This window comes from Seriola aureovittata, chromosome 7, assembly GCF_021018895.1.
Source record: "Seriola aureovittata isolate HTS-2021-v1 ecotype China chromosome 7, ASM2101889v1, whole genome shotgun sequence".
Taxonomy (NCBI): Eukaryota; Metazoa; Chordata; class Actinopteri; order Carangiformes; family Carangidae; genus Seriola; species Seriola aureovittata.
Window position 1 is genome coordinate 11,161,385 of NC_079370.1, and position 26,913 is coordinate 11,188,297.

Genomic DNA, 26,913 nt, shown 5'->3' on the forward strand with positions numbered 1-26,913 from the left:
AGAGAGAGGGAGGGAGAGCAAGTGATCGAGCAAGCGCAGCGAGAGAGGGAGAGAGAAAAAGAGAGAGCACAGGAGAGCAAGAAAAAGAAGCCAAAGCCGAGAGAACGAGAGAGTCGCAGGAGGAAGAGGGAGAATGCACGGTGTCTGGGTAACACTTCCACGCTTGTATCCAGGGCCTTTGTGAATACACCATGGGATGCATCGGCTCCAGGAGACTGAGTAAGCTCCCGCTTCTCTTCCCTTTGCTCATTGCGGGCTAGAGAGAGGGGGGTGAGGGGGTGGGTTGGGGTAGTGGGGTGAGGTGAGGAGGAGGACGGGGGTCCTGCAGGAGCGAGGGTTTGTGTAGAGACTAGGGACAGGCTTTATATATGTGTTTGTGTATGTGTGTGTGTTTGTGAGCCTGTATATGCAGGCTGTGGATATATGGTCACAAAAGCTGTCTACACTGTACAGGCAAGATGTCAGAGGCGATATGTGTTAAAATGTGCTACTGAGTGTGTGGTTGAATACCCCACCTCCCTCCTCCCCTCCCTCCTCCCATCCCTTGATTTATGATGCTGTTTGGCAGTATGTATATGTGTGTGAGTGGGAGGTAGAGAGGGATGGAGAGGAGGGAGAGAGAGGCGGGAGATGGAAACGCTGTGATAGTGCTTATTTATAGGGCGGCATGGCTTGGAGAAAGAGGAAAAAGGGAAAGGGGATAATGCCATTGTCAGGGGCGATTTCCCAGTTTGTTATTATTTGCATGAATAATAGGGATAGAGGGGGATAAAGAAACAAGCAGCAGAGGAAGAATTTCAGTGCAGGCAGGCGGGCAGGGAGGAGGGGAGATGGACGGATGGCGATGGAGAGAGGGGAGAGGGAGGGGCAAATACGTGCAAGCCAGGGTGTGTGGGCTTGATGGGAGTTTGCAGGTGAGGACCCTCCTGAATAAACCCATAAATGACATGTTAAGTAAACCAACACCATGAATGCTGCTAAGTGGGGAGAGGCTGGGAGGAGAGGGGTTGTACAAATGATTATCTTAGGTAAACAATCAATTTCTGATTGAATATGATTGAAAAATGCAGTGCACATTCAAGTCCTGCATGACTTAGTATGTAGCATGAATCACGCTCAAGGTAAAAATAAACACAGACTTCATTTGGTGTTAAATATTAATGAGCCACTTAGCACATGAGGCTCTTAAACATATTTATGGCAAAGCATCAGTCTGAACACATATTCAGTGTCACTCTGAGGAAAACATCATCTTTACAGAGGTCATGAATGTGAAAGCCAGGTTACAGACAGGATCTCAACTGTGCTTCTGCATGTAAATACAAATGTAAATCCTTGATGGAAAAAGATTTTAAAAAATATCTTAAATACACAAGTGCAGAGGAAGAAGAGTACTACGTGACACAGTTAGGAAGGCAGGTGTGAACTGAATACAGCAGAAGCAGCAGCCCTGGCTCTCCAGATTACAGTATTTGACACATGGCAGAGCAGGAGAAGAGGTTGGGATCCTTCTGTCAACACTCAGGTCAAGACAGGAGACCCCACACACCTGACAACTCCAGCTGCTGGAAGTAATGTGGTTGAAGTAGATACAAGGCTTTGAAAAGGTGCCTCATTAGTCTGATTGTGAGCCACCTGAATACTGATGTTGATTTTTTATACATGTGATCACAGAAGCTGAAGAATCTGATAAGGCAGCTGTGCTAATAGCAGTTACATTTTCTAACCAGCAGATAAGGGATGAAGAGGTGTGATAAAGGTGAATATGCACATCCAAAGTACACTGTATGATGTGAGAATATTTCACTTCATTTTGCAAATGTTATCCTAAGCTGTGAGCACTGTAATCTAACATGAACGTGTAAACAAACAGTGCTTAAGAGGAAGTAAGCTCACTCGTTTTCAAGCAGCTCGTGCGCCTGAGTCTGTGATTCTCTTGTAAGCAACAGAACCAGCAGCAGCACTGCCGGTGTAGAGGCGTGGTTGTGTTTATCCTGGGTGAGAATGGCTCTAGTGTGTGCTATTGATCGGCCTTCTCAACTGCAGTCCACGCTGCCAAGCAGAGATCAACAGGAGGAACAGCAGGCGGCAAGACGGGATCTGTCTCTGCACGGGAGTAGCCCTGATGTATCTGTCTGCCCTCTGGTAACACTATCTCTCCCAGCTCCATCATATCTGGGAGTGTGCTCCGTGGTCAGGCTCTTATATCCGTTTATACCTGCACACTATAGTATGTTATCTATTCCTGGCAAAAATCATTGCTCTAGGCAGGTTGACATGCCACATACTGCATGGTGTCCTGCAGGAAACTCTACATTTGGATGGCATGAGTAATATGACACCAAAGAAACTAGTGTAATATTTTCAGTAGAAGCAATATTTATAGAAAACTTTATTATCTCGTTAGGACAGCGCATTACCCATCATTAATAACACTGATATGACTTATTAGAGGTCTGGAGGTTTAGATTTATTTAAAGCAGGATCCTGACAAATGTTGCAGACACATCCAAGATGTTAATTCACACCCAGTAGTAAACTGAAGGCTGACATAAATGCCAAGGTTGGAGTTAGTTCACTTTTACCTTCAGTGGTGCAGAGTGCATTTTCTTTGAAAGAGTTGAAAACTACTCTGCTTGCAGCCAGTGTGGTGTACATTCCTGGTTATTTTGGGTTATGCTTTACACTGATGGAATAGGAAAGTTATTGACCCCAACCCTTTTTCCTGTAACGTCTGGTTTAGCCCCTCACCACTGCTGGTAGTGTGTCAGGTGAAGCCAGACAGTGATATACAGGAGATGAGACGTTTGCATCCATCACCCCTTTCAGAGAGCGAAGGCCTTGAGATGCAGTTGATGGGAGGTGCACAGAACAAACAACAATATTTTTTCTCTGTGAATCAGCTTGTGTGTAGTTCATAACTTCTTGCTTCATTGAGAGCAGATTCCTACAGCCGCCAGACACAGTGTTAGTTAGACTGTCACAATGTTGATCACATTTCTAGATGTAGTGTCGATAATGGTATTACCCATAATTGTGCTACAAGCTACACACATCAGAAGCATTTTCTATATCCAGTTACCAGGCCACACTATACCTGAGAGTGCTGGAAACATTAATCACTCTGTAATTTAGGGCATTGTGTGCAATGTGAATACGACTGCTACGGCTCAGGTTGCAGCGGTGAAATTATAGATGTGAATGTGGGACATTATGACAACTCACAACTGTTTGTTCAGCCTGTAAGCAGACTCGTCATCTCTTTTCACTTCATGTAACTTAGCTTTTGTAAGATGCCACTGCTGACACACAATTTGCTGATTCAATAAGCAGCGTTAGACAATCAAAATTTGCCAATTTTAGACTTTTATTTAGGCAAAGTTAGTAGCCATTTGTATTGGTATTGCAGTTTGGTAGTATAGAGTGATTCTAAATAATACTGAGCCCTTGTTGTGTCTGTTTTTTGTGTATGTGCCTCTATGTGTACATTTGTGTTTATTTGTCCACCTGTGAACGACCTCCAGTTTGCATCTGCCTCTCATATGATCGCGCTTTTGCTGCTATATTTATGTGCATGTAGGCCCATGTGTGGGCGTCCCATCACTCCTTTTCCGCTCCTGCATTACTGAGAGGGATTCCCTGCCATTAAATTAAAAATCCCAACACCCCCGCTGCACCATGCCTTTACTCACATTCAGTCAACAACTGATACCATGTCCCGGAATTGCCACTTCTCAGTCTGCCTGTAAACTGGCAAATCTGGCAGACTGTGGTGGAGGGTGATTGATTGGCTCCTGTGCAGGTTGGAAAAGCCTTGTGCACATGAACACATTCAAGGTGAATGACTCAGTGATGTAGTATCTCAGAGATAGGGTGGGACCTTACGACCCTTACCTGCGTGAGCGTGTGTCAGGATGTGTGCACATACTCATACAGCCAAGGACTCCAGTGTAGGGTATTGTATAGCATAGGGTCTTCACCTACAGATGTATATGTTTGAGTGCCTCTGTGTCACATTCTCTAATGTGTGCTATTACGGTTTGCCTGGATCATTATGGGCAGAGAATGGATTAAAATGTATATGCTTGTGTATGTGTGCATGTCCTTGTGCATATCATTTTCAGCTTGTACGTGTATGTGGCAGATCAGAAATAAGAGGCCTGTGTGTGGGCACAGGATGGCAGGCATTTCTGTAAACAGTGTGACTCAGCCACAGAGTGACTTATGAAACTGAAACATAATGCTGTGAAAGAGAGAATTTCACCTCTACAACTTGATCTCCATGTGTGCATGTGTGTGCATGTGTTGGTATGTGGGAGTCTGTGTATTTATGGGCATTTGTGGATGTACTCAGCATAAGCGTGCGACCAGCACTGATTGTTTCAGTGTTATCTGCATCTACTAACAACTTCAGTGCTGATAAAGAAAAGGGCCATGTTCTCAAAGACGGGAAGTCTCCTTTGAATATCAAAGAGCGAGAAAACAAAGATTTCCTGCATACAAAGTGCTATCTGCCGCACACTTAACTGGTTGATTTCCTCCGCCTCTGCAGGCTTTCTTCACTTCATTTTAACAGAGAGAAAGGACAACAGGATAACCGCATTTTTTTTCCATTTCAGGTCTAAATGTTCATTATATATTTAGCAGGCCATTAGGATGTTTGTGGGAGTGATCAGGTTTATGATGCTGGGCTGCTGCAGCCTGTGCGGAGATGCTACATTCTGTATGTTTTTAGTTACCTCAGTCAGTCCGGCGGTGAATGCTGTAACCTATTTACCCAGTATCTGCACAGGATGGCAGCCACATTCATGCCTGAGCAGATGAATGAGGCATGTCAGGCCTGCAACTGACAGGGGCATGTAGACTGGGAATGCCATTTCACCAAGTTATTGGCAGCAACTCATCAAGTGCACATGAGACCTGCTGCATGTGTGTGGATTATGTCCTGAAACACACTTAAATCCATTTCCTTTACCAAACTCTGCCTACCATCTGGGCTCTGGTCCTCAGCTGTGTTCTTGTTGAACTTTGGAGCCCAGTCACCCAGCATCTGCTCATATCGTTGTAAGAGAGCTGCCATCCAAGCCGCTACCCCATCGTGGCAACCAGCTTCACTGCAGCTGTCACGGTAAACAAGCACCAAGCCCCCTGGTTCCTTGCCGTTATTGCTGCAGGGCAACGGGAGTAAAAAAGACAGATGATGCTCAAATGCTTCCCACTTCAGCGGGAGCCGTCAAGCCACTCCAGTCAGAGCTGGACTTGACAGTGCAGCCGCTGCAGATCTTTGGTTGTTCGTTACGCATAGCTGCGCTGCTCCCTCTTTTTCCTCCTCCATCTCCCTGCCCTCCCTCAATCCCTCCCTCCTTCCTCGCTCCTTCTCCTCAGCTGAGCTAAGCCTGGCTCCCCTATGACCGCAGGGGGGTATCCAGCGCCGTACCGATGTGTGTGTGTGTGTGTGTGTGTGTGTGTGTGTGTGTGTATGTGTGTGTGTGTGTGTGTGTGCGCGCGGGGGAGGAGGGAGATCGCCAGGGGAAGAAAAGCTGGCTCAGAGCTCTGGTCATGTGCTCTGTTGTTGTTGCTGTTTCCTCAAGTAGGGATCCTGCCTGTCTTCTCAGGAGCAGAATTACGCATTTGCTTACTGTGCTGCTGAGAGCCCAAGAGCATCACCTACCAGAGTGCAGAAATACTGTGTGCCATGGTTTAAGAAACCACTGAGTTGCTGGGTAATGACTACTGACCCATCATCTATACAGCTATTCTGAGAGCTATGAACAACTCTGACTAATCACAGCATGATATAGACATCAAAGCTTTGATGTAATCTCATAAGAGGCCCTCACACAGTAAATAATATACATACAGCCACAAAGGTACACAATCTGTACTTTATGTTTCTGGCCCATTGTTGTGTGAAGGCTGGAGGGCTTCCCAATGGTAGTGTGTAGTGCTGCAGTCCAGAGAACTGTTGAGCCATATTGTGATTCATGTGGGGAGAGAGAGTGACTGCTAATCTACTAATTGGCCAAACGAGGCTGAGAGATGGCGAGAGCAGAGACTGACAAAGTGAGAGAAAGGGAGAGAAACCGAGGAAGAGAGGTACAGACATTGTGTATGTGTCTCTACTCATTATTCTGTATGTTGCTGGAGGCCTGATGTATGTGGGTGTGCATATATGTTCATGTATATGTTTGTGTTCGCAGGGCAGATTTTTTAACCCACATGAAGAAGAAATCTGGGACACTCTCTCCCGCCCGGGCAGAAAATGAGACATTTCTCTGTCTAACTGATTTCAGCCAATAAGTAACCATCTCATACCCGCACTCCACAGTGCCAAAAATCGAACACGCTTGACTGTTCTTTCGGAGGTCACACAGAGTTCATTTCTAATAGTGCTGCTTGAATAGAAATATGTTTCTCCCATCTGAAAATGGCAAACCCTGATGCAAAGTAGTGTCTTTACTTCTACAGTTGGGGGCGTCCATCAGCTGATCCAAACCCCTTTCTTTTACTGGAATGCCTCATTCACACTCACACAGGTTCGCACAGTTTCTCACAGTGTCATAGAAAAACGGTGGATTAGCATCGGAGCAGCGAGTACTAACAGCTGCTGTTAGTGCCCTTGAACACTTTTAAAGCACTTAGAGTGTCAACACAATAATTGGCTGTGTACACAACATTTATTGCAATATTTTTGCCTTTGAATGGTGTATTTCACTTTCAAAGATAACATTATATTTCAAAAACAGCTTCACTTCAGTTTCAAAGGAAGAAATATTTTCAATCTAAACAATGTTACATTTTAATGTCAGGTCCTTAACATAAATAAGCAAAGACATGTTTGTCTCACCATTTTACAAAGGTTGACCACTGAAACACTGATAAAAAGAATATCAGGGTGATGGACCATAATGCAAAAAAAGAAATGCACTTATTTTGTATAAGAAAGATCTTGTTACATGTAAAACTGGAGCGAAGTTTGGTTGATATCAGATTCATTTTACCAGTTTCAGTTCACTTGGAAATATGTCCGACAAATATTTAATATTAATGTGGGCACTCCAGTCATTCCAGCAGCAGTATTGCACACCCATAAAATTGTGTGACATAAAAAAATGATACCCTGACTTTTTGACCCAAGTACAGGTCGAGCTCCAAAAGAAAATCAATAGCATCTTTCAACTAGATCCTACTTTATTATTCTGGTGAATGGACATGTCTTCTGACAGTTTTGTATTAGAGGTTTTCCCTGTAATACCAGCAGAGCTACAGAGGACATTGTACATCTGGTTTTTCAGGCTGTGTAGCACTCCCCTTGACTAAGAAAATGGCATTGACACATAAAATCAGTGGAGTGTCACTTTAAAGTAAGTTTACCCAGGTAATGTAAAAACCAAACAGCTGTTTATACATACAGTAACTTCATGTACCTTCTGTGGTGATGTGGAGATGTATAGGAAAACTTATAGAAGAAATACACAAAGCGAGTGGAGTGAAACTGGATCAAACAAAACGTGAAATAATACACGTAATAGGAAAAATTCATTAAAGACCACAAACTGATGATAAAGAAAGATGTAACACTGTTCTACTCACTGGTCTTATGAACAGCGCCTAGTTTCATTAACTTACTTTTAATGACAATACTATCTGTGCAATATGTCTACTGTGTAAATAGACTATAACGTTATGTGTGGTCTCACTTTTACTGCCCCTTTAACCCTCTTTAGCTTTCACCGAAACTATGATAATTCACATTAAACCGTCTTCAAGTCATAAAAATAAAATGATTTATTAAACCAAAATTAGGTCTGAATAAGAAAATTTAAAATATATATATCAATGACTGCATGATTATAATATGGTTGTGGCCTAAGCACGTTGTATAGGAAAATCTCAGTAAAAGCAAACAAATACAGTCAGATTGTTCACCCTCTCCCCTCTATTGGAAGGTATAGATTCAAACTGAAGTTAACACTGTTATTCAACACAAAACCATGAGTTGAAGCACATAAAACACTCTTTGCTTTAATTACTCTGTTACTACTTTAATTACTCTTAACTCCTTTACCTTTACTCTTTTAGTAATTCTAAGATACCTTTAACTACACATTGAACCTCAAAACATTCAAACCATGAAACAACACATTCAATAATTGTGGGCCCACACTATATAAAAAGAAATGACAAAATGCGAGGAGTGAATTAAATTAAACCTCCCGATGCAAGCCTGCAGGTGGCTGGTGTGCGTTGGGCCACGTTAAAGATGGCGGCCGATGACTATGTCCGCGCTTTTTGACAGGGTTACTCACCCCAGTCCAGTCTACCTCTATCCTGTAAGAAACCGGGCGGTATGCTCCTGTCACCAGTCCTTGGCCGTGGCCGTGGATGGTCTCTCCTCCCTCGTAGCCAGAGGTGCAGCTGGGTTTTACCTGGTCACCCAGTGCACGATCTGGTCTCCTCTGGCTCGTCGTCGGGATGATGATATCCACCGAGGTGCTAGCGAGGGTTAGCACTCGAGCTAGCCTAGCGTGCTCGTGACTCAGACGAAACACACTTATTTCAACACGCTAAAAACGAGGTAGTTAATCAAAATGTCACTGACTTTAACTCACTGAGCTTCGTTATGTCCATACAACACTCTGTGACGCGCAATGACAACGATAACACCTTGTTAGCCTTTCTTCTCCGCTGTGTTGCCGAGCAGTGACGAGGCAGCGACATCTGATCAACTGCTCTCACACACCTTTGCGTCCCACCGCTTGCTGTTCTCCCGCCCCCTGACCAATCAGTAACCAAGGGACTTGACGTTGCTTTATAAATGACCGTGAGAATAAAAGAAACAGGTTAGGTTTTCTCACTCTCTTCACCACGTGAAGACGACTGTACGTTGTAATTGACACTACTCCCCATGTAAATGGTTACTCACATTTAAACACTTTATAACATATTATAGGATATTATGTAACTATACAAATGGAAAACAAAAGACAATATCCTAGGGTTTATGAACAAAATCACCCAGGGGGTTACAATGACAATCTTTGCCAAAGAAGAAACTGAAATTAGGACATCTGAGGTGTGAATACTGTATTAACTGTACAAATGAAGCAAGATGGCCCTGATTTGTAGTTGGCACAACCTTCCCGTGCGCAAGCAAAGAGGGTCAATTTCTGGAATGAAGTCTGTCCCTCGTCTCCTGCCCTTGCAATGAGCTGATGCGACTGGATGGAGTTCAGAGGGAAGGGTAATATTTGAGAGCCCAACAGAGACAGAGTTGAGCTGATGTTTCTGAATCACTGGGTCAGTGGGTCAGAGACATCACTGGACATCCAGAGAGCCATCAACTCTCTGTGTTTCTCAGAGCTCCAGAGAAATTGCTCACGATTGCCAAATGCAGCTGTGGAAAACGTGATTGGCTCAGCAACACACTCACTTACACACACACACACACACACACACACACACACACACACACACACACACACACACACACATATATACAGACACACAGAGTGCTGATACAGAAGTGAGCCCCTCAGAGACTTGCACACATAGAGCACAGACCCTCTGATACAGAGAGCAGGCACCTAGAGACTAAAGCTGTGTTTAAACTCCATTACCAGTACAGTCTTTCTAATTAAACCAATGTTTTAATTAGGATTTGGACAGCCAGGGAAGAGGAGGGATAATAACATTCATTTATCCAACAGAGAACATGTATTTCAGATGACTGGATGGATGGTTTTGTATATGATCATCCACTTACTTTGAATAGGCCGTTATTAAACATTGTGCAGGTGTCATTTACATGTAGAGGAAGAAAGGAGAAAAAGACTAAACAGCGATTAGACTCCATCAATGGAGAAAGCTTAGACTCATGTCATTATGGAAACTCTCAGTTGAATCTCCTAGACATCCTGGAGGTCATGGTGATGATGGAGGAGTGGTGAGTTGTAAAATAGAGAGACTGTCTGACTGCTGTAAAAATTACCTTATAGGTCATTTGTGCAAGCAGCTTATTATGGCCCATGGTTATGTTTTGTTGTTAAGCGGCAGACAGCATCAGTCATTCCAGCAAAAGCCCCAAAATGACATTTACATTCAATTGTCACATCATAAAAACAACAGCGATTTTTAACAGTTTATCTCTGGCATCTCCTGCTGCCATACGGGCACTATTTCAGGAAATGCTCCGATGTGTCGCATATACGACAAACGACGTATATGCACCTGTTGAGAATAGTTAGTGTTAAAGACAAAATGACAGAATTTCAGTCATATTTAAAGAACGGCATTCAAGGACTGATGTGCTCAAGTAATGTGGCCAGAAACATCATTAATCAGATGTAGTGATTTCACAGATGTGAATAATGAACAAATCAGAACACAATAATAAGTGTATTGCACTTTGTTGAAAGTAATCTCCCTTCTGTTCCTGTGTAGTTTAATGAATTGTTACATTGTGTTTTTTTTTTTGTTTGTTTTTTTAATTATATGCAATTTTAGGAAAACCTCTAATGAATTTTAATACATTTGGGGTTACCTGCTAGATTTCATGGAAAAACTAATTTGCTGTGTTTATTGTTGTTCATATATTTATCTTAATAAGAAATATTTTGGGTATTTGCTGTTCTTTTTTGGGGAGAGTGTTAAACACTGTTAAAAATAAAAGGGAAAAAAGAAGAGGGAATGTAGGGATTTTGACACTCTGGGAAAAGACATGTCACAGAGAGGATTAGAACAGGGAGACACAACAGAAATTCACTCAGAGGAATAAAGGCTGTTCAGAAAAGGAAGCTTTTATCTAGCTTCCTTTCTGAACAGCCTTCATGGATGTTAGGAGTGGTAGATTAGTGGCAGCAAGGCTCCTTGTCTGATTTGATTGAAGATTTGAGTTAAATAGAAAGAGTAAAAATTGACATTTCTTCTCTCTTTCTCTCTCTCTCTCTCTCTGTTTGTCTTCCTCTCTCCCTTCCTTTACCCTGCTCTCAGCGGCAGATGGCGTGCCAGTCCAGAAGGATGGGGAGCAGGTAAGTCCTCAGCGATGCCTCTGGCTCACCACTCTTGTTGACTTCCTCTGACAGTGGACAGTTGCCGCTCCACCTGAGGAACCAACATGGCCGCTGATTGAAAAGCAGTTACGCAGGAAGCTACACGATGAGCTAATGCTTTTAGAAGCAGCTCACCCCACTAGCTCTCTGTAACTCAACGTGCTTATGCTAGTAGATTAGTAGAGTAGCACACATCATGTCAATGTCAGTCGCTTACCTTCCGCTACACTACCCCAAGCCATGATGGGGTGGTGTTGCTGGAAGACTGAACAATTGCTGGTTTGGTTGGCTCATTGCTGTTGCTATTACGTCTGTTGCTTGATGTTCATGGACCGTGCTGGTTCAAAGCAAAACAACAGAGGCATCACTCCCTCTTTCTCCAACTTCTTACACACCATTATATATCCTCCTCTCCTCTCCTCTCCTCTCCTTCTCCTCTCCTGCTGCTATACTGATCCCATGCTCTAAAACTGATCCCTCTGAGACAGGACACAGGAGAGGGAACCATTTTGGACTAAAACGTAGAGAACTCAACTTTTCCACCAAATGCACTGTGGACTGATTCAATCATTTATTTATGCATTGTGCCCTAGAATGCCCTCCGGTCCTACGGAGAGGAAAAAAGAAAACAGCAACACACACACATCAGTACTGTCAGGGCTATCGGGAGGAACATAAGAAAAGCTGCTTGAGGGGGCCCAGCGCTACCAGTCAAGTGTGTAAAATTTCTCATCACACCCACTCCTGTGGAGGGAGAGGAAGAAAACAAGAGAGAGAGAGAGAGATGAGCGAAGAGGCAGAGAGGGAGGAAGTGGGAGCAAAGAATAGAATTACTTGAAAAAGAAGGAGTGAAAAAAAAGAACGGAAGGAGGCTGATATTGATTAAGCTGAGTTATCTGTATACATGCAGCATGTAGCTGATCGAGATAGTGAACACTGCTCCGGTAGTCTCTTTCCCTCATTATGTCATTCAGCATTAAATTACCTACTCTTTACATTTTACAGTCTGTTGACGGGTGGAATGAAGTATTAAACACAATTAAGTGCTAATGTATTTACACTTAATGCTCCTTCGTACTTCTTATAATTCAGAGAAAAATATTTCACTTTTTACTCTGCTACATTTATTTGAGAACATTAGTTACTCTTCAAATTGAGATTTTACCAAAAAGGTAAAAATTCAGCATAAAAATATGGTTCATTAGAGATCAAATTACAGAACAATATATAAAGTATTTAAAATGAGCTCTGCGGCAGCTACAGTTTTAAAATGCTGCCTACACGTTAAGGCACTGGTAACAATACAAAAATTACATAATAAATATAATAATATAACATCATGAGTACTTTTGCTTTTAATACTTGAAGTACATTTTCCTGATAATACTCAAATTTTGAATGCAGGACTTTCGCTTGAAGCAAAGTATATTTTACATTGTGGTACCTACTTAAGGGAATGGTCTGAGATTTTTGGAAATGCTCTTATTTGCTGAGTTTGATGAGAAGATCGACACAACTCTCATGTCTATATATGGTAATATGAAGGTACAACCACCAGCTGGTTAGCTTCACTTAGCATAAAGATTGGATACGTGGAAACAGCGAGCCACCGACCAGCACCTCTGAAACTCAGTAACTATCATGGTGTTTCTTCTTTATTCTGCACAAAAACGGTGGAAAAAAGTTTAAAAACCTCATGTTGTTGTTTTTTATGGGGTTTATATGCCAAAGTCCAGACTATTTCGGGGTCGGACGCAGAAACTGTCTGTCTGCTGGTTGCTGGCAAACTAATAGTGATGATAAGACTCCAGTAAGAAGGCTTTTGTATGGATTGAACAAATGAGATGTATATATAATGTGCTAGCAAATGGGTTTTCTTTGCTTTGGACAGAGCTAAGCTATCTGTTTCCCCTTGTTTCCAGTCTTTATGCTAAAATAAGATAAGCTAAGCTAACCAGCTGCTAGTTGTGGCTTCATATGAACCGTACCGACATGAGAGTGGCAACTTGCAAATGAGCACAAAATGTCAAACTGAGCACATGTTCCACCTCTGTAGTTTACATTGCAGAGATTCAAATATATGGAGATATGGGCGCCTTTGAGACAGAGTTTAAACTAATTTGAGTGAAGAAAATATAGTTTGAGAGAAACGATATAATAAATGTTGGGGGCGAGTGTTATATTTCCATCAATGTTTATTCACTCATTTATTTTTGCTCAGCCTCATCCGTCTGTTTGTATGGACAGGAAGGTGAAAACATTTCAGCACAGACACTAACCCAACAATGTCCCCGGTCTAGTTACTGTCAGTCCAGCTGATAGAGAGAAGTGTGTGTGGCAGAGGCTGCTGCTTATCTGCTCTGTCCCCAGCATCTGCCTTCACACACACACACACACACGCAGACAGACATACACATAAACACACACACTGCCCACAGTCCCTTGTTTGTCTGTTGCATCAGATACTGTTCAACACAGCGCTGACATCTCTCTCTCTCTCTCTCTGTCTCTCTCTCTGTCTCTCTCACACACACACACACACACACACACACGCACACACGCACACACGCGATTTTTCCGCTGGCTTTCAGTGTTTTTGGCAGCACATGTAACCAGAGAAGACGAGTCATTCATCTGTAGCATATTCACTCTGCTATACATAACTAAGCAAATATAAACTGATCCCTGTTTAATCCCCTCCCTTCTCCCTGTCATTCTGGTCCTTGACTCTTGCTTTTCCTCGTTCCTGGAAAATCCTGTGTATCTGTCTCTTGTTTTTTTTCCCCCCCTCTCCTTTCTCTTTATTTCTTTATCTTCCTCTGCATGTCCAACATGCAACCCCCCAACCCCTCCACCCCCCCATCCCCCGGCCCCTCCTCTCTTTGTCCTATCCCATCTCCCCTTCCATGCATGTCAATGTTCTCTGTCCTGTCACTCTCTTACTCTCTCCCCATCCCTCTCTCCTCCTACTTCTCTCCCTTAGCATGGACGTTCAGAATTTTCATGGGAAGGAATCAATGTAAGTGTTGTGACACCATTCCTTCATCTACCACTTTTCTCTCTCTTTCTGTTTGTTTCTTTCACCTGGTTTGATTTAACTCACCCTTTAGCGATCAGCTCTCTCTTTCCCTTCACAACCTCCCTCCACCTTGGCTTTACACTCGATCTCTTTCGGTTTTATCGTAGTGGTGCACGGTAGTGAGCACAATAAGAATCACTTATTGGGACAGAATTTTAAAACGAACACAGTAAGTTGGACTCAGGATTTGGGTAATGCAGATTTCTATCTTTTGTAATAACTCAACATCTCCATCACTTCTCCTCTCCACTCACCCCTCTTTAACACGCACCGTCTCGATGTCTTCGTGTGCTCTGTCACACCTGCCATACTATCCTTTTCTCCACACTTTTTCCCCTCCTCCATTCCTTTCTCTTCTCTTCCCCTAGCTGTCTATGGAAGACACCACATCAATTCTGCCGAGGCTCAAGAGGAACTCAAATGCCTATGGCATCGGGGCACTGGCTAAGTCTTCACTGTCAGGTGTGTCAGGTGTGTGTCTGTGCTGTAACTGGTAAACTGACCCCATGTTGGCTCCGTCCTCGGTGGGCGCTAGAGTCAGCATGGTACCCGAAACGGGTTCCCCTGAATCACTTCCTCTTCACACTGCGATAACACTTGTCAATGGCTCCTCTTGAGTCATTGATGGAATTAATTCAGCCTGAATAACACAACACAACACACACAGTGCATCATCATACAGCTTGTTTCTCTAAGAAAAGGTGAGTGGTGAGCGGGAAGTGTAGTTTCTTTACATGTTAAGTGGTTGTGAAAATTGTGGTGTAATGAACAAGTATTACTATGGATGTTTTGAACTGTGTAAAGTGCTGTGTTAAACAGAATTAAGTACAGTGTAGTGTTTCCTTTTAGTGCAGTGTCTTTGGTTTAATCCAGCTGTTTTGTGCAGTGCAGTTTATTTGAGTGCAGTGAAATGTATTGCAGTGCAGTGTAATGAAGTGCAGTTGGTGCACTGTGTGGTGTGGTAGTGATTTGTCCTATAATTTATTCCTATAATTTATTCATAAATCTCATCTCCATGCACCACCATCAGAGAGAATCAAAGAACCAGGGATTTACAGTATGTGTCATCATATGTTGATCACATGAAATATGGAGCGCAGCCATTATGCAGAGACATCAGCTGGTATTTGCTTGGTAGAAGGAAATGAATGTCTTCTTTAAAAAGAAAAAAGTATGAACTGCAGTGATTGCATGAGTTAAGTTCTCAGACAGACGGCGAGGAGAAAGAGCAGTTTTCTGCTTACCCAGCTCAGATTAACAGAGGTGTGAAAGCTATCATGTCAACACGGCAACCTCTCATTACTCATGCCACACAGCCACCTAACCCCAATTAACCTACCCCATCCCATGATGCACCTTTGTCAGACAAGACACATCCATTGCACCCACTCCTCCATGTAGTGTGAACAGTCGGGGGCTTAGTGTCATTAAACATGTGAATGCCACCTCCACAATCCTTGTCATTTAGCTAATCCATGTTCATGAAGACCCTCATTAAAAAAACAGGCTTTTTTATAGTAGGATTCGACTGATAATGTTTTTTATTTATACAGATTTGTCTTTATTTGAGGCTGCCAATAGACAATATTTCATGCAAATATTCAATATATTTACATTTCTACAAAATGGGAGAGTAAAATTCTCATTTGAAAAACTGTTGCTAATAACACTTAATTATTATCATACACATCTATGCACACGTGTGATTAATTATTAATAATACAATAACAATGCAATAAAATGACCTGCATCATAGAGGTCAACACTCACTTCCTATTATATCAGCCAATTAACTCAGACCCGTTCATCAGTCCAACCCTACTGGATGTCCATGTTTTCATTGGCCATCACAGCTCCCATGACCAAAATGTAATATAGACTTGATAATAACATCTATGATATTTCTCTCCCTCCCTTTTCTTTCTCCTCAAAATCTTCTCCTTCACTTTCTCTTCCACCTTCCCTCAAACTCATCTATTCACCCTTGTATCAACCTTTCATCTTTCACATCCTCTAATCCTTCCCCTCGCCACACGTGTCCTTCCTCCCTCTGCTCCCTCCTCTGTCCCACTTCTTTCTCCACTTCCAGGGGTGACCCGCACCATGAAGGAAAGAGTAACCAAGCCCACAGCCATGGCTCAGGGTCGTGTCGCCCATATGATCGAATGGCAAAACTGGGGTATGCAGACGGTGGGTGCGGGGGGCATCCCCCAGTCCCGCATCACCACTCAGGAGCGGGAAAAGGAGCGGCGGCTGGAAAACGATGCGTACAGTGACCTCAGCGATGGAGAGAAGGAGGCCCGTTTCGCTGCAGGTTTGGAAACACACACACACACACACACACGCACGCACGCACGCACGCACACACGCACGCGCGCGGCAGGCACCCCACAGAGCGTGTTGACCTTCATAAGCAGAATTATGTGCTCATCACCTCACTGTGTGGGATTTACGCCAGTGATTCAGCCAATTAAACATGACGCAGGTCCTCACAGTGGTCGCAGTGGTCCTGACTGACCCTTTGAATTCTGACCTCAGGTATCCTGCAGCAGTTTGCCATCTCAGAGGCAACACTTCTAGCGTGGTCATCGATGGATGGAGAGAGCCCGCGGTCCGGCTCAAACCAGGGCAGTGTGGCTCATCTGAGCGAGGTCAACCAGGATAGCATCACCAGTCGAGGTAAAGGACAACAAGTATGACTGCAACCTAAACTAAAGAATCTAATATTCATTGATTATGTTGTAAAATAAATGGACAACATGCTATAAGGAAATATGCAATAGGCTACAGAAGAAGTATTAAGATGTTTTACTTAAGTGACTGTAGCATGTTCCACTACAAATTAAAGCCTTGCATTCAAAATTTTACTCGAGTTAACATACAGTAGTAGTATAACCAAAACAGCAAAATAACCCCCATCAGTGTATATTATCATATTATTCTTATTATATATTATTATTATATGAATTACTTTTATTTTATGTTGTAAAAACACATTTCCACTACTTAGTCTACTAATGGGTCGTCAAATCTAAAACAGTGAGTCATATTTTACTTCATCAAAATTACAATATTTTCCTTTGCAAATGCAGCGGAGTAGAAGTAAAAAGTGGCATAAAATGTAAATACACAAGTAGTGTACAAGTAATGTTAGTTACTGTGGACAACAGGCATACATTAGGATATATTTCATGAAATGAATGATTGTGTATAAAGAATGTATGTTTCAAAGAGTAATTATGATGGTATATGGCAAGCGAGCTTTAAAAAAACACGGTGTTAAATGTTAGTGTTTGTGTAGGCGCAGACAGGCAGCTTGCAGTATACCATGTGTCATGTTGCTTAATAATGAGAACATACCGTTCCATCTCCTCTCTCCAGGCTGGAGGGTTCCCTCATTAGTAACTTCACATTTTCCAACATGGACTGTTTGAAGGCAAACCCAGCCACTGCATCTGTTTCAACAGTGACTTTGGACATTTAGACATTTACAACAATGTATCCTCCATGCAAACTTTTTCTGCTCATGAGGTTAGAGGTGCAGACAATTATAATGAGTTCTTTGTTGCTGTAAGATATAAACCTCCTCAAGGACATGATGCTTCATTACTGCATTTGCATCAAATTATTTCATCATTTTTAAGCAAATAAACCTTTAGCACGGGGTGAGAGTGTGTGGCAGTGTTTACTCCCGGGCCCAATTTATACACTTCTCTTGAGAGAGAGATAAACTGCACAAAATCAAAGCTGTGTCTGCATTATACAGTTTGACACAAGTGATGAATCAACAGTGTAAGGCGTGCCAGAGAGTTTCTGTCATAACACTTATTCAGCCAGTGTGGAGACTTTTCTGCTGAGTTTTTGGATCTGGATCCCTGTCAAACCTATTTACTCTTTTCAGCAGGACAGATCAGAGCCAACATTCAAACTCAGTTAGTCTGCCCCGCCTTCTTAACAAATTATCCAAATACAATTAAAAGTGTTAAAATAGAATAAAAATGATGTCAGTATTGTTACTACTAAAGCTTAGCTAAATTATAAGCTAAATTTGCTGGTCATTAGAGCCTGGATATTTCAGCCTATAACATTCGGATGTATTACCAGACCAACAATGATCTGTGTCTGATTTTGTTCCAGTAAAGTTCTGAATTAAAACAAAACAACAGCAGCAACATATCATGATTTTTCTGCTTTTATATTTCTTGATATTATATCAAGATGATTTAATCTATTGTGCTTTTTGGTCCTGAAACCTGATCAAAACTCTACAACACTGTCTTCCTGTTTTCACCAATTCTACCAGTCTGAAGAGCAGTAATAGCAGCTGCTGCATTTCTCATTTTTTCCAGATCAGATATTGCACCACTCGTCAGCAGAGGTGTGGCCTCACACATACGTCTCCCAGGGCCACTACTGCCTCTCCTCCTCTGATGCCTGGGAGCCGATCAACAACGATCCCTCTGGTGTGGCATCTCCCCCTGCTGGCTCCTACATTATGGGGACCGACGGGTACGATGGGCAGGCGGCGGCTCACTTCCTGTCGCAGCAACAGCAGCAGCAGTTCAGTCTCCAGCAGCAGAGTCAACTGCAGCAGCTGCAGCAGATCCAACAGATCCAGCACTACCAGCAACAGCAGCTCCTGCAGTATCAGCAACAGCAGGTGGAGTCTCAGTTCTGTGGGTGTGACTGGATGCGTGGGTCTAGCCACAGTGAGATGCTACAGTACATGTGGTTCAGTGGCAAGATATTCTCTCTGTCACGTAAAATCTGGTTTATTTATAACTTTAATTCAAGATTTACATGGTCCTCTTGTGTCTATAACTCCTGGATTTATGAAACTATCCTCAAAATCAATTAGATAAACTCATAAGTCACATTCAGCTTTAAAGAAATTTGGTTTTTCATGGCTCCTTAAGAAATGTTATTTTATAGGTCTGAAAGTTAACTACAATTTCCTAGAAAGTAACTGTTGTTCAACCGTACATTGATAGGGAGGTTTCTATAAAGGACTGTGTAATTTGGTGTAAATTATAAGGAAAAGTGTTTCTTAATGGGAATCTCCCACTTAATTAATTAATTCATAACCCACAGTCTGTTTTAGTAAATGATTATCCTGTAAAACATGCAAAAATGTGAATCTCTTTCAACAAGAAGTAGTCCAATTGAACATATTGCACATATAAGCAAAATAAAGTTGAAGAAAATAATAAGGTAAAAAATACTGTAAATAATTTAATTGAAGAATTGATTTCCAAATAGATTTCCCAGTGCTCATAAACTACTCACACTGAAAAAGAAATATTGGTTTTAGCTTTAGACTGAAAATTGCAGGAAAAATTTAAATGATAAGCCTCATACAGTGGCAAGAGAAAGAAAGCGAACCCTTTGGAATGAGCTCCATTTATGTATAAATTTGTCAGAGAATATAGTCAGATCTTCATCTAAGTTACAATAATGAACAAACACAATCTATTTGAACTAACAACACACAGATCATTGTATTGTTCTCGTCCATATTGAAAACATCACTCAAACATTCAACAGTGTGGGCTGGAAAAAGTATGTGAACTTTGACTAATAAAAAAATAGATAAACATTTTTAGCTCGCTGAAACATGCTTTGTAAAAAAAGATTGATTTGAAATTGATTTGCATGAAGCTGAAAAGGTTACAAAGTCATCTTGCAGAGTTTAGATATTCATCGGCCCACAGTCCGACAAACTGTCTATAAATGGAGAAGATTTAGTTCTGTGGCTACTCAGAGGCGGACGCCCAGCTGAGATGGCTCCAGAAGCACCACGCAGGATGCTTAGTAACATAACAAAGAACCTGAGAGTAACGGCTGAAGGCTTGAAGGAATCATTGGAGCTGGTTAACATCTCTGTTCATGAGTCTACGATACACAAATCAGGGTGCATGGTTGCCTGGAGCATGTTGTCCTGCCATGGACACCACAGAGGAAGCTGCTGCTCTCCCAAAAAAACATCACTGTGCCTCTGACGTTTTGGCAAAGAGCACCTTGACCCTCGACAACACTCCTGGGGAAATGCTTTATGGACTCATAAAACTAAGGTTGAATTGTTTAGGAAGAACATGCAGCACTGTATGGTGTAAAGAAAAGGCGCTGCATACCAACATGAAAACATCATCCCAAAGGTGGAGCATGGTGGAGGGAGCATTCCCAAGTTTATCAGTGTCTGTCCGCCTGCTGAAGCTCAGGAGAGTTTGGGTGATGCAGCAGGGCAAAGAAAGATAGAAAGAACCCTAAACTTCAAAGTTAATCTACTACAGAATGACTTCAAACAAAGAAAATCCACCTGATGGAGTGTCCCAGTCAGAGCCCAGACCATAATCCAGTAGAGATGCTGTGGACTGACCTGAAGAGAGACGCTCACACCAGACATCCTGAGAATATGTCTGAGCTGAAGCAGGTGCAGGGACACAGTGTTTGTCTACATTTCTGACCGGATCAGATCATATTTTATCACCAATCAATACAGAAAACCAACTAATTCCAAATGGTTCACATACTTTTTCTTGCAACTGTATATAGTGTAAATGAAAAAGAGCTGCTTATCTGCTCAAAGAAAGCAGAATTGATCACTGCACAGTCAGTAAGTGCTACACTGTAAACTATATACTGTGTGCTGAATTGGCTTGCTGAAGTATTTTCTTGGCTGCCAACACCAAGGCTTGTGTTTTATGACAAATGCACGACTCTGTCTTACCTCTGACGTGTTAGTCTGTCATGGAAGATACACTCGAGGTGGAAAACTGGATGCAGACATATCACGTTTCTTCCTGATCACAGTCTCATCCTTTGTGTTTGTAGTCTCTGGAGCACAGGCTGCACAGCACCAACCACTCTTTGCAAGCGACGCCCAACAGCACCATCCACAGTCTGGTCCATTCCGTTCACCCTCCGTTGGTTGATCTGTGGAACACAGGGCAGATGGACGCCTATCAGACGGAGGCCGGAGGCTACATGGGTGTGGCGGCGGTGGTGGAGCCGAGCCTTTGCGTCCCCTCTGGAGATGACATGGTGGGAACAGAACACTCCCCACTGCTGGAGCAGCAGGAGGCGGAGGAGGAGGTCAAGGTGAGGTGAACGTGAGGTTAGATTACATAGAATTACATCTTCAGGGATTAATATTTGAGCTGTGAATGTTTTATTTACCTTCATTATACACTTACTTTCCAAATCATTCCTAGAACTACTAATGATTAGTTGATTAATTGACCCAAAATTAATCAACATCTTTAATGACAGTTTAACTAATTTATCAAGCAATTTATCAAAAAGATTCTCTGTTTCTACCTCCTCAAATGTGACGATTTGACGTTTTTCTTTGATCGTTTTTTCGTACATTGAATATCTGCTGAATGGACAACAACAAAATCTGATGACATTACCTCGAGCTCTGAGAAACTGTGTTTGGCGATTTTCACACATTTAATAGAATAATTCAACAAGTAATATAAGAAAGTACTATATTAATCAATAAGTAAAGAGAGTAGTCGAAGGCAGCAGAAAGACTTTAACTTGCAGTCACCTTCACCTTTAAGATGAAGTGGAGTAATTGTCGCATAAGAACTTGGGTGTTGGCTTCTGACCACCAACCTTTGTAAAGGGACACTCAGCCTGTGAAAGTAAATGTATGATGTCCTTTGTGGCTCTGGAGGGAGATTTCTAAAATTTAAAAAAAACAAAAAAACCTTGGCTTGACCTTGAGACTTGCCTGTGTTAGAAACTGGAGCTGTTGGATTTGAAAGAAGTGGACATTCAGCATGCAGGGGTGATCTAATGAAAGGTGCTTATGAGGCGCATAATGGGCATTGTAGGGTCCAGTGTTTTTGGAGTTTGACTTATACTAGAAACCAAAGAATCAGAATATTTCTGCCTCTGCTGCTTCAATTGTGACCAGACTTTTTTTTAAAAATCCGTTTCTTGTGAGTCCCTCAGCTTTACGGAAATGCAATGCTAATTTGCTCAAGTACCCTTTAATGCACAAAACTAGCAATGTAATACATCCCCTTCATGACGACCATGTTGCTGCAGTTGATTTCCCAAAGACATACGTAGACTATGAGTGCAAAGCTTTTCAGCAGCTGACTGAAATCTTGGACAGTGAAGCTTCCTGAACACACCAACAAGAAAGAAACTCAACATGGAAGTTGAGTCTTGACCTTGGAAACAGGTTTTCCATAGCTATCGCAAAGCTATCACATAGCTATCCCTACTCACAACTGCATGACCATATAACTGTGATTTCATTATGAAAACACAACGCACATTAATGGCCACTAAATATTGAATGTAATGAATTACTCATCACATCACATCGTTTCCTGGAAGAGACATCAGCTGATAAAAACAATTTAAGACTTCTAGTTAATTTAAGTCCAGACTATGTTACTCTTATGTTTCGATGGTTAACTAGTCATTAATGGTGCAAAGCCACTGTATGGCTAAACTGCTTCCGTATGTGACATAAGCTGACTGAACCTGCTATGTGTTTGGCTCTGTCTTTCCTGACCAGGAGGAGGAGGTCACACTGTGCATGGAGCCAGAGTCTGTCACGTTGACTCCGCCCACGCAACAAGGGGATGCCTCTGGAGGCAGTAGTCCCGGGCAACCGCCAGCAGAGCCAATCACAGAGCGGAAGGCCTCCGATGTCACCTCCGGCCTCATTCAGACACTGGAGGAGAAGGAAGAGGAGGAGGAGGAGGGGCAGGCCGCTTCCATGGCAACCAACTGAGTTCCTGGCTGTCAAGAGACTCCTTACTACAAACTGACCAGGAAGTCAGCAAGGAATGAGCGTAATAATACAACATATATCTATTAATCTGTTCCTTTTCAGGTATCACAAACACGACTTTTTGGTTGCGAGACAAATTCTTCAAAACGGTGAGAAACAGATTTGGAAGTGGACTCTTTATGAGACATAAGCTGATGCAACAAAGGACACCTATTTCTTTGTAAGCCTTACATCCCAAAGGTAAAAGAAGAGAGGAGTGAGGACGGAGAAACTGAAGAGGAAGAGGAGGAGGAGCACCAACTGACAGACATTTCCATCAGGGAAATGACACCACGCTGAGTTGAGGAGGAGGGGAATGGAAACATGCATGCTTTTTATGAAGACAAGCAACTTGACCCTGTCATCGTCTTATAATGATAATGAAAATCTAACATAATAAAACATTATAATAAGAATAATTTTGTAATAAAGCAAAAAAAAAAAAGAACACAAGAAAAATCTATGTATAAGTGTATGATAAGATATAACAGTTTTCCTATGGGAGAACTACTCTGTTTACAGCTGTTACTCAACATATTAGATAGTGTTTAATCAAATTCATTTGATCATCTGTTGCATCAAACACACACAGTATACTTTAAAAATGGCCACCCAGATAATTTCACATAAAATGAAAGTAGGCTCAGATAATGCATTTCAGTGAAATGCAGTTTAACCCTCTAAAATAAAGTCCTCTATGATGTTGTGGCACCAGGACGCCTGAGGCACAACCCGGGGACAGACCTGTCCCTCTGACTGCACACACTGAACACTGCACAGATAAGGATTGTACTGTAAGATAGTGTGCTTCCTACTCTGTCTCTCTGTATGCATGTTTCTTCAGAATACTATGGAGTACCTGTACTATACAGCACTGTATAGACTTTGCACTGAACCGTAGTATCCCAGGTGGGGCCACAGTGGACCTGCGGTGGGCTTGAGCAGAGAAATAAAGACAGAGCTGCATAAGCAAATCTCCTTTGCACTGATGCAATCCAACAGATCAGAGGTTGCCTTTGGACTGTTGACGTTACCCAGTTCCCACTCTGAAAGCTTTCAGCACCACCGACAACCAAAACCGAGCCACTTAACAACAACACGAACCCTCAGCTGCTTTTTTTTCCACAGACGTAGTCGCGATAAATTGAGGATGATAACCACTATCTTGAATGTACTGGAAGACAGAAGGCAGTACATGAGCGTTGTTTTTGATGTCTCCTCGCCGTCCACGCGGGAGAGAATAAAACACTTTCTTGAGAAACAAAGATAAACAAGGGAGTCTTTTCAATTGTGTGTTTAAAATGGATTCACTGCTGGCTCACCTAGACCACCACTACACGAACACACACACACACGAATATCTAAATTGTAACCAGCAATAGACAGGCAAAACACTGGCTTCCCAACAGCCCAGTGTCAGCTCTGTCGTATAGATGTAAATAGTCTGAGTATATAAAAAGTCGCCTCTCGCTCACAGTCACAAGTGTTCTAGTACAGTTAATTTCTTTATTTTTTTACACCTCTTAAGTCCCACTTTATTTTGGGATTTGCTCACAAGCTCACACTTTAGGCCTGAATTTTGTTTTTCTTACGTGTACCACCACACAAAGACAAATGAAGCGCAGGAATGTTTGTGCTGTAAATGGAGCCATCATGCAAAACTGGAGGGAGTTTTACCCGCTGAATCCATCAGCGAGAGAAACAGGAAGTACAGCAGTAGGTCTGAGTTCACAGGGGGAAAATCGTTTCCCCCTGTGTGTCGCTCAATCAGCCAATCAGGGAACAGGACAGAAGACTAGGACTGAACACTAGAGCCGAATAGATCGGTGTCTTCCTGCTCATTGTGATTACTGTGAAGCAGCTGCCTGGAGTGTGATAGTGATTATAATGATGTTTGAGGAAGCATGTTTTCATTTAGTTTTTCTTTTTCTTTCTTCCTCGCCTGAGGAAAAATGGGTGTTTTCTAGTGCAGAGGGGAGTTAAATGGAGACAGCGAACAAAGTGGACTTCCTGTGCATGTCTCACTGACGAACTTTACAACAATATACAACCACTGTTTTCATCTTTTCCCTGTCGGGGAGCACCTTCTCCTCTCACTTTGATGATTGTGTGAGAACCTTTTAAGATAAAAAAAAAGAATATATATATATATGTATATATATATATATATATACATATGGTTTATTGACTTGAATGAATTTATTTATTGATTGCTTCTTTATGCAATGTTGGGGACAATGTTTATTTTTCTACTAACTTGTTGAAATCCCTTCCAGTATAAGTTAGAATAGGTGTCATGGTTGTAAAGCAGTCTTGTTTTGATGTGGTTTTGAGCACTTTACACGCTGAAAAACACCTTGGTAAGAGATAAGAGATGGATAGTTTGGCAGCTCTCAAAAATAACAAATCTATCATCATTTTGTTTCACTTCAAGAATCCCGGTTTAGATCATGAAAACAACCTAAGAGGGCTCAAAACTGCAAACAGAATGTCTTTACACAATGGCAGATATTCGTTTATTTATTGAACAATTACTTGGTGGGGAGGAATAATGTGACAGCTTGTACAGAGTCTATCATTTTCATGTGGGTACCAACCCTTCTGGGAGCAGTATCTTTTTCTTTATGAGTCTCGGCTTTAAAGATGTGGGGGAAAGACTATTGCTTTATATATTCTTCGATGGTAACAACTGTTAAGTTATTTTGGGCTCGACTGATGCTAAAAAGAGACATTAGTTCACAAGGAAAGGTGCATGGACTCGATTAAACCAGAAGACACTGCTTCAGTTAGGGTTATTTTATTGCTTTTTCCTTTTCTTTCTTTTTGGTTTATCAAAATCTCAATGAATGAATAAACTAATAACAAGAAGCCAAATATATTTCTGCGGATGTTAAGGTTTACTGATCACGTCTTTGTTAACCGACTGGTTTGTAGTTGAGTTCCTCTTTTTGTATAATTCTACTGCCATCTTCCAAGGGTTACAGTAACTTGTCTGCAGGCATGATGCTCAAAATCTGCTTCTGGTCCTCTGCCTTTCTCCTTGTCTCTCTCTCTTTCTATCTCTTTGTATCCGTTCTGTATATTTGTGTCTGTCTGTATGTCTGTCTGTCAGTGTACAGTGAGTTGTCTGCTGTCTTATTGGAAGAATCACTGCCTGAAAAAAAAGAAAAAAGAAAAATAACTGAAGTTTTCACATCAACCAAAGGGGATTTGAGGCAATCAGACATGTAACATAGATTTAATTTGGCAGTGTGTGGCAAAAAAATTAACCGCTGTATAAAACGCTGTATAAAATTGGATGGCTTCTGTAAAAGTCTGTATTAAATTGGGTTTATTTGTTTGAAATGAGGCAGTGTGGCTGGTGAAACCAGTGTACTCTCGTAACACTCACACCTATGCATGCTTGTTGGACGGCTGTCACAGGATGGTTCTTCCACGTGGTTCCCCCTCTCTCTCTCTCCTCTTCTGTCAACAACTCTCTTGTTTCTTCCTGTTTCTCTTCCTTTCCCCTCTTTTTCCTGCACGACAGAACCTCCCACGCCCCCACCAGCTCCTTTACCTGTCTCCTCTTCTTTTCCTCCGGTGGAGAAAGAGCAAATAAACAAACCAACAAATGGCATTTCTTGTGCATACGTGTGGATATCTTTTCACAGAGAGTAAATAATTAGATTCTCACACATTCACCCCTTGCGCTCTAGAACCTCAGCACATGTGATATGTCTTTTTTTAAACGTTTGGCAGCAGCCAGTGTCTCAGGCCAGCTCATTGGTGCTTGTCAGGCAAAACAGCCATCACCAAGGAACTGGCAGCAGTGTAATCCAGCCAGTCATGCTCTTCCAAAAACATTCCTCTCTGGTCCTTATCAGTACTATTTTATGCCAGGAGAATATTAATGACAAATTCTCACAAACAGGACTTCTCTATAGGGACCAGCTGCTTATTTGTTCAAGCTCACATAGAAATCAGAGCCTGAAACACACTTGATC

At 42.1% G+C, this 26,913-nt stretch overlaps 1 protein-coding gene across 2 annotated transcripts; it reads left to right on the forward strand.

Moving 5' to 3' along the window:
- Positions 1-26,546, forward strand: fam131bb (family with sequence similarity 131 member Bb). Of its 2 annotated transcripts, XM_056380291.1 has the most exons (9): positions 1-219; positions 10,993-11,030; positions 14,035-14,070; positions 14,499-14,601; positions 16,220-16,444; positions 16,669-16,809; positions 18,480-18,790; positions 20,962-21,228; positions 22,670-26,546. In XM_056380291.1, exons 1-9 carry the CDS (start codon positions 192-194, stop codon positions 22,886-22,888), a joined length of 1,368 nt encoding a protein of 455 aa, XP_056236266.1. In that variant the 5' UTR covers positions 1-191; the 3' UTR covers positions 22,889-26,546. The 2 variants fall into 2 exon arrangements, with proteins under 2 accessions (XP_056236266.1, XP_056236267.1); XM_056380292.1 differs by lacking the exon at positions 14,035-14,070 and having other exon boundaries at positions 2-219.
- The last annotated feature ends 367 nt before the right edge of the window (positions 26,547-26,913 follow it).

Excerpts from the sequence above, each read along its gene's own strand:
- fam131bb (XM_056380291.1), top strand. The coding sequence starts at position 192 with ATGGGATGCATCGGCTCCAGGAGACTGA. Across the intron at positions 220-10,992 it reads CATCGGCTCCAGGAGACTGA|CGGCAGATGGCGTGCCAGTC; the intron begins GTAAGCTCCCGC and ends CCCTGCTCTCAG. Across the intron at positions 18,791-20,961 it reads TGCAGTATCAGCAACAGCAG|TCTCTGGAGCACAGGCTGCA; the intron begins GTGGAGTCTCAG and ends TTGTGTTTGTAG.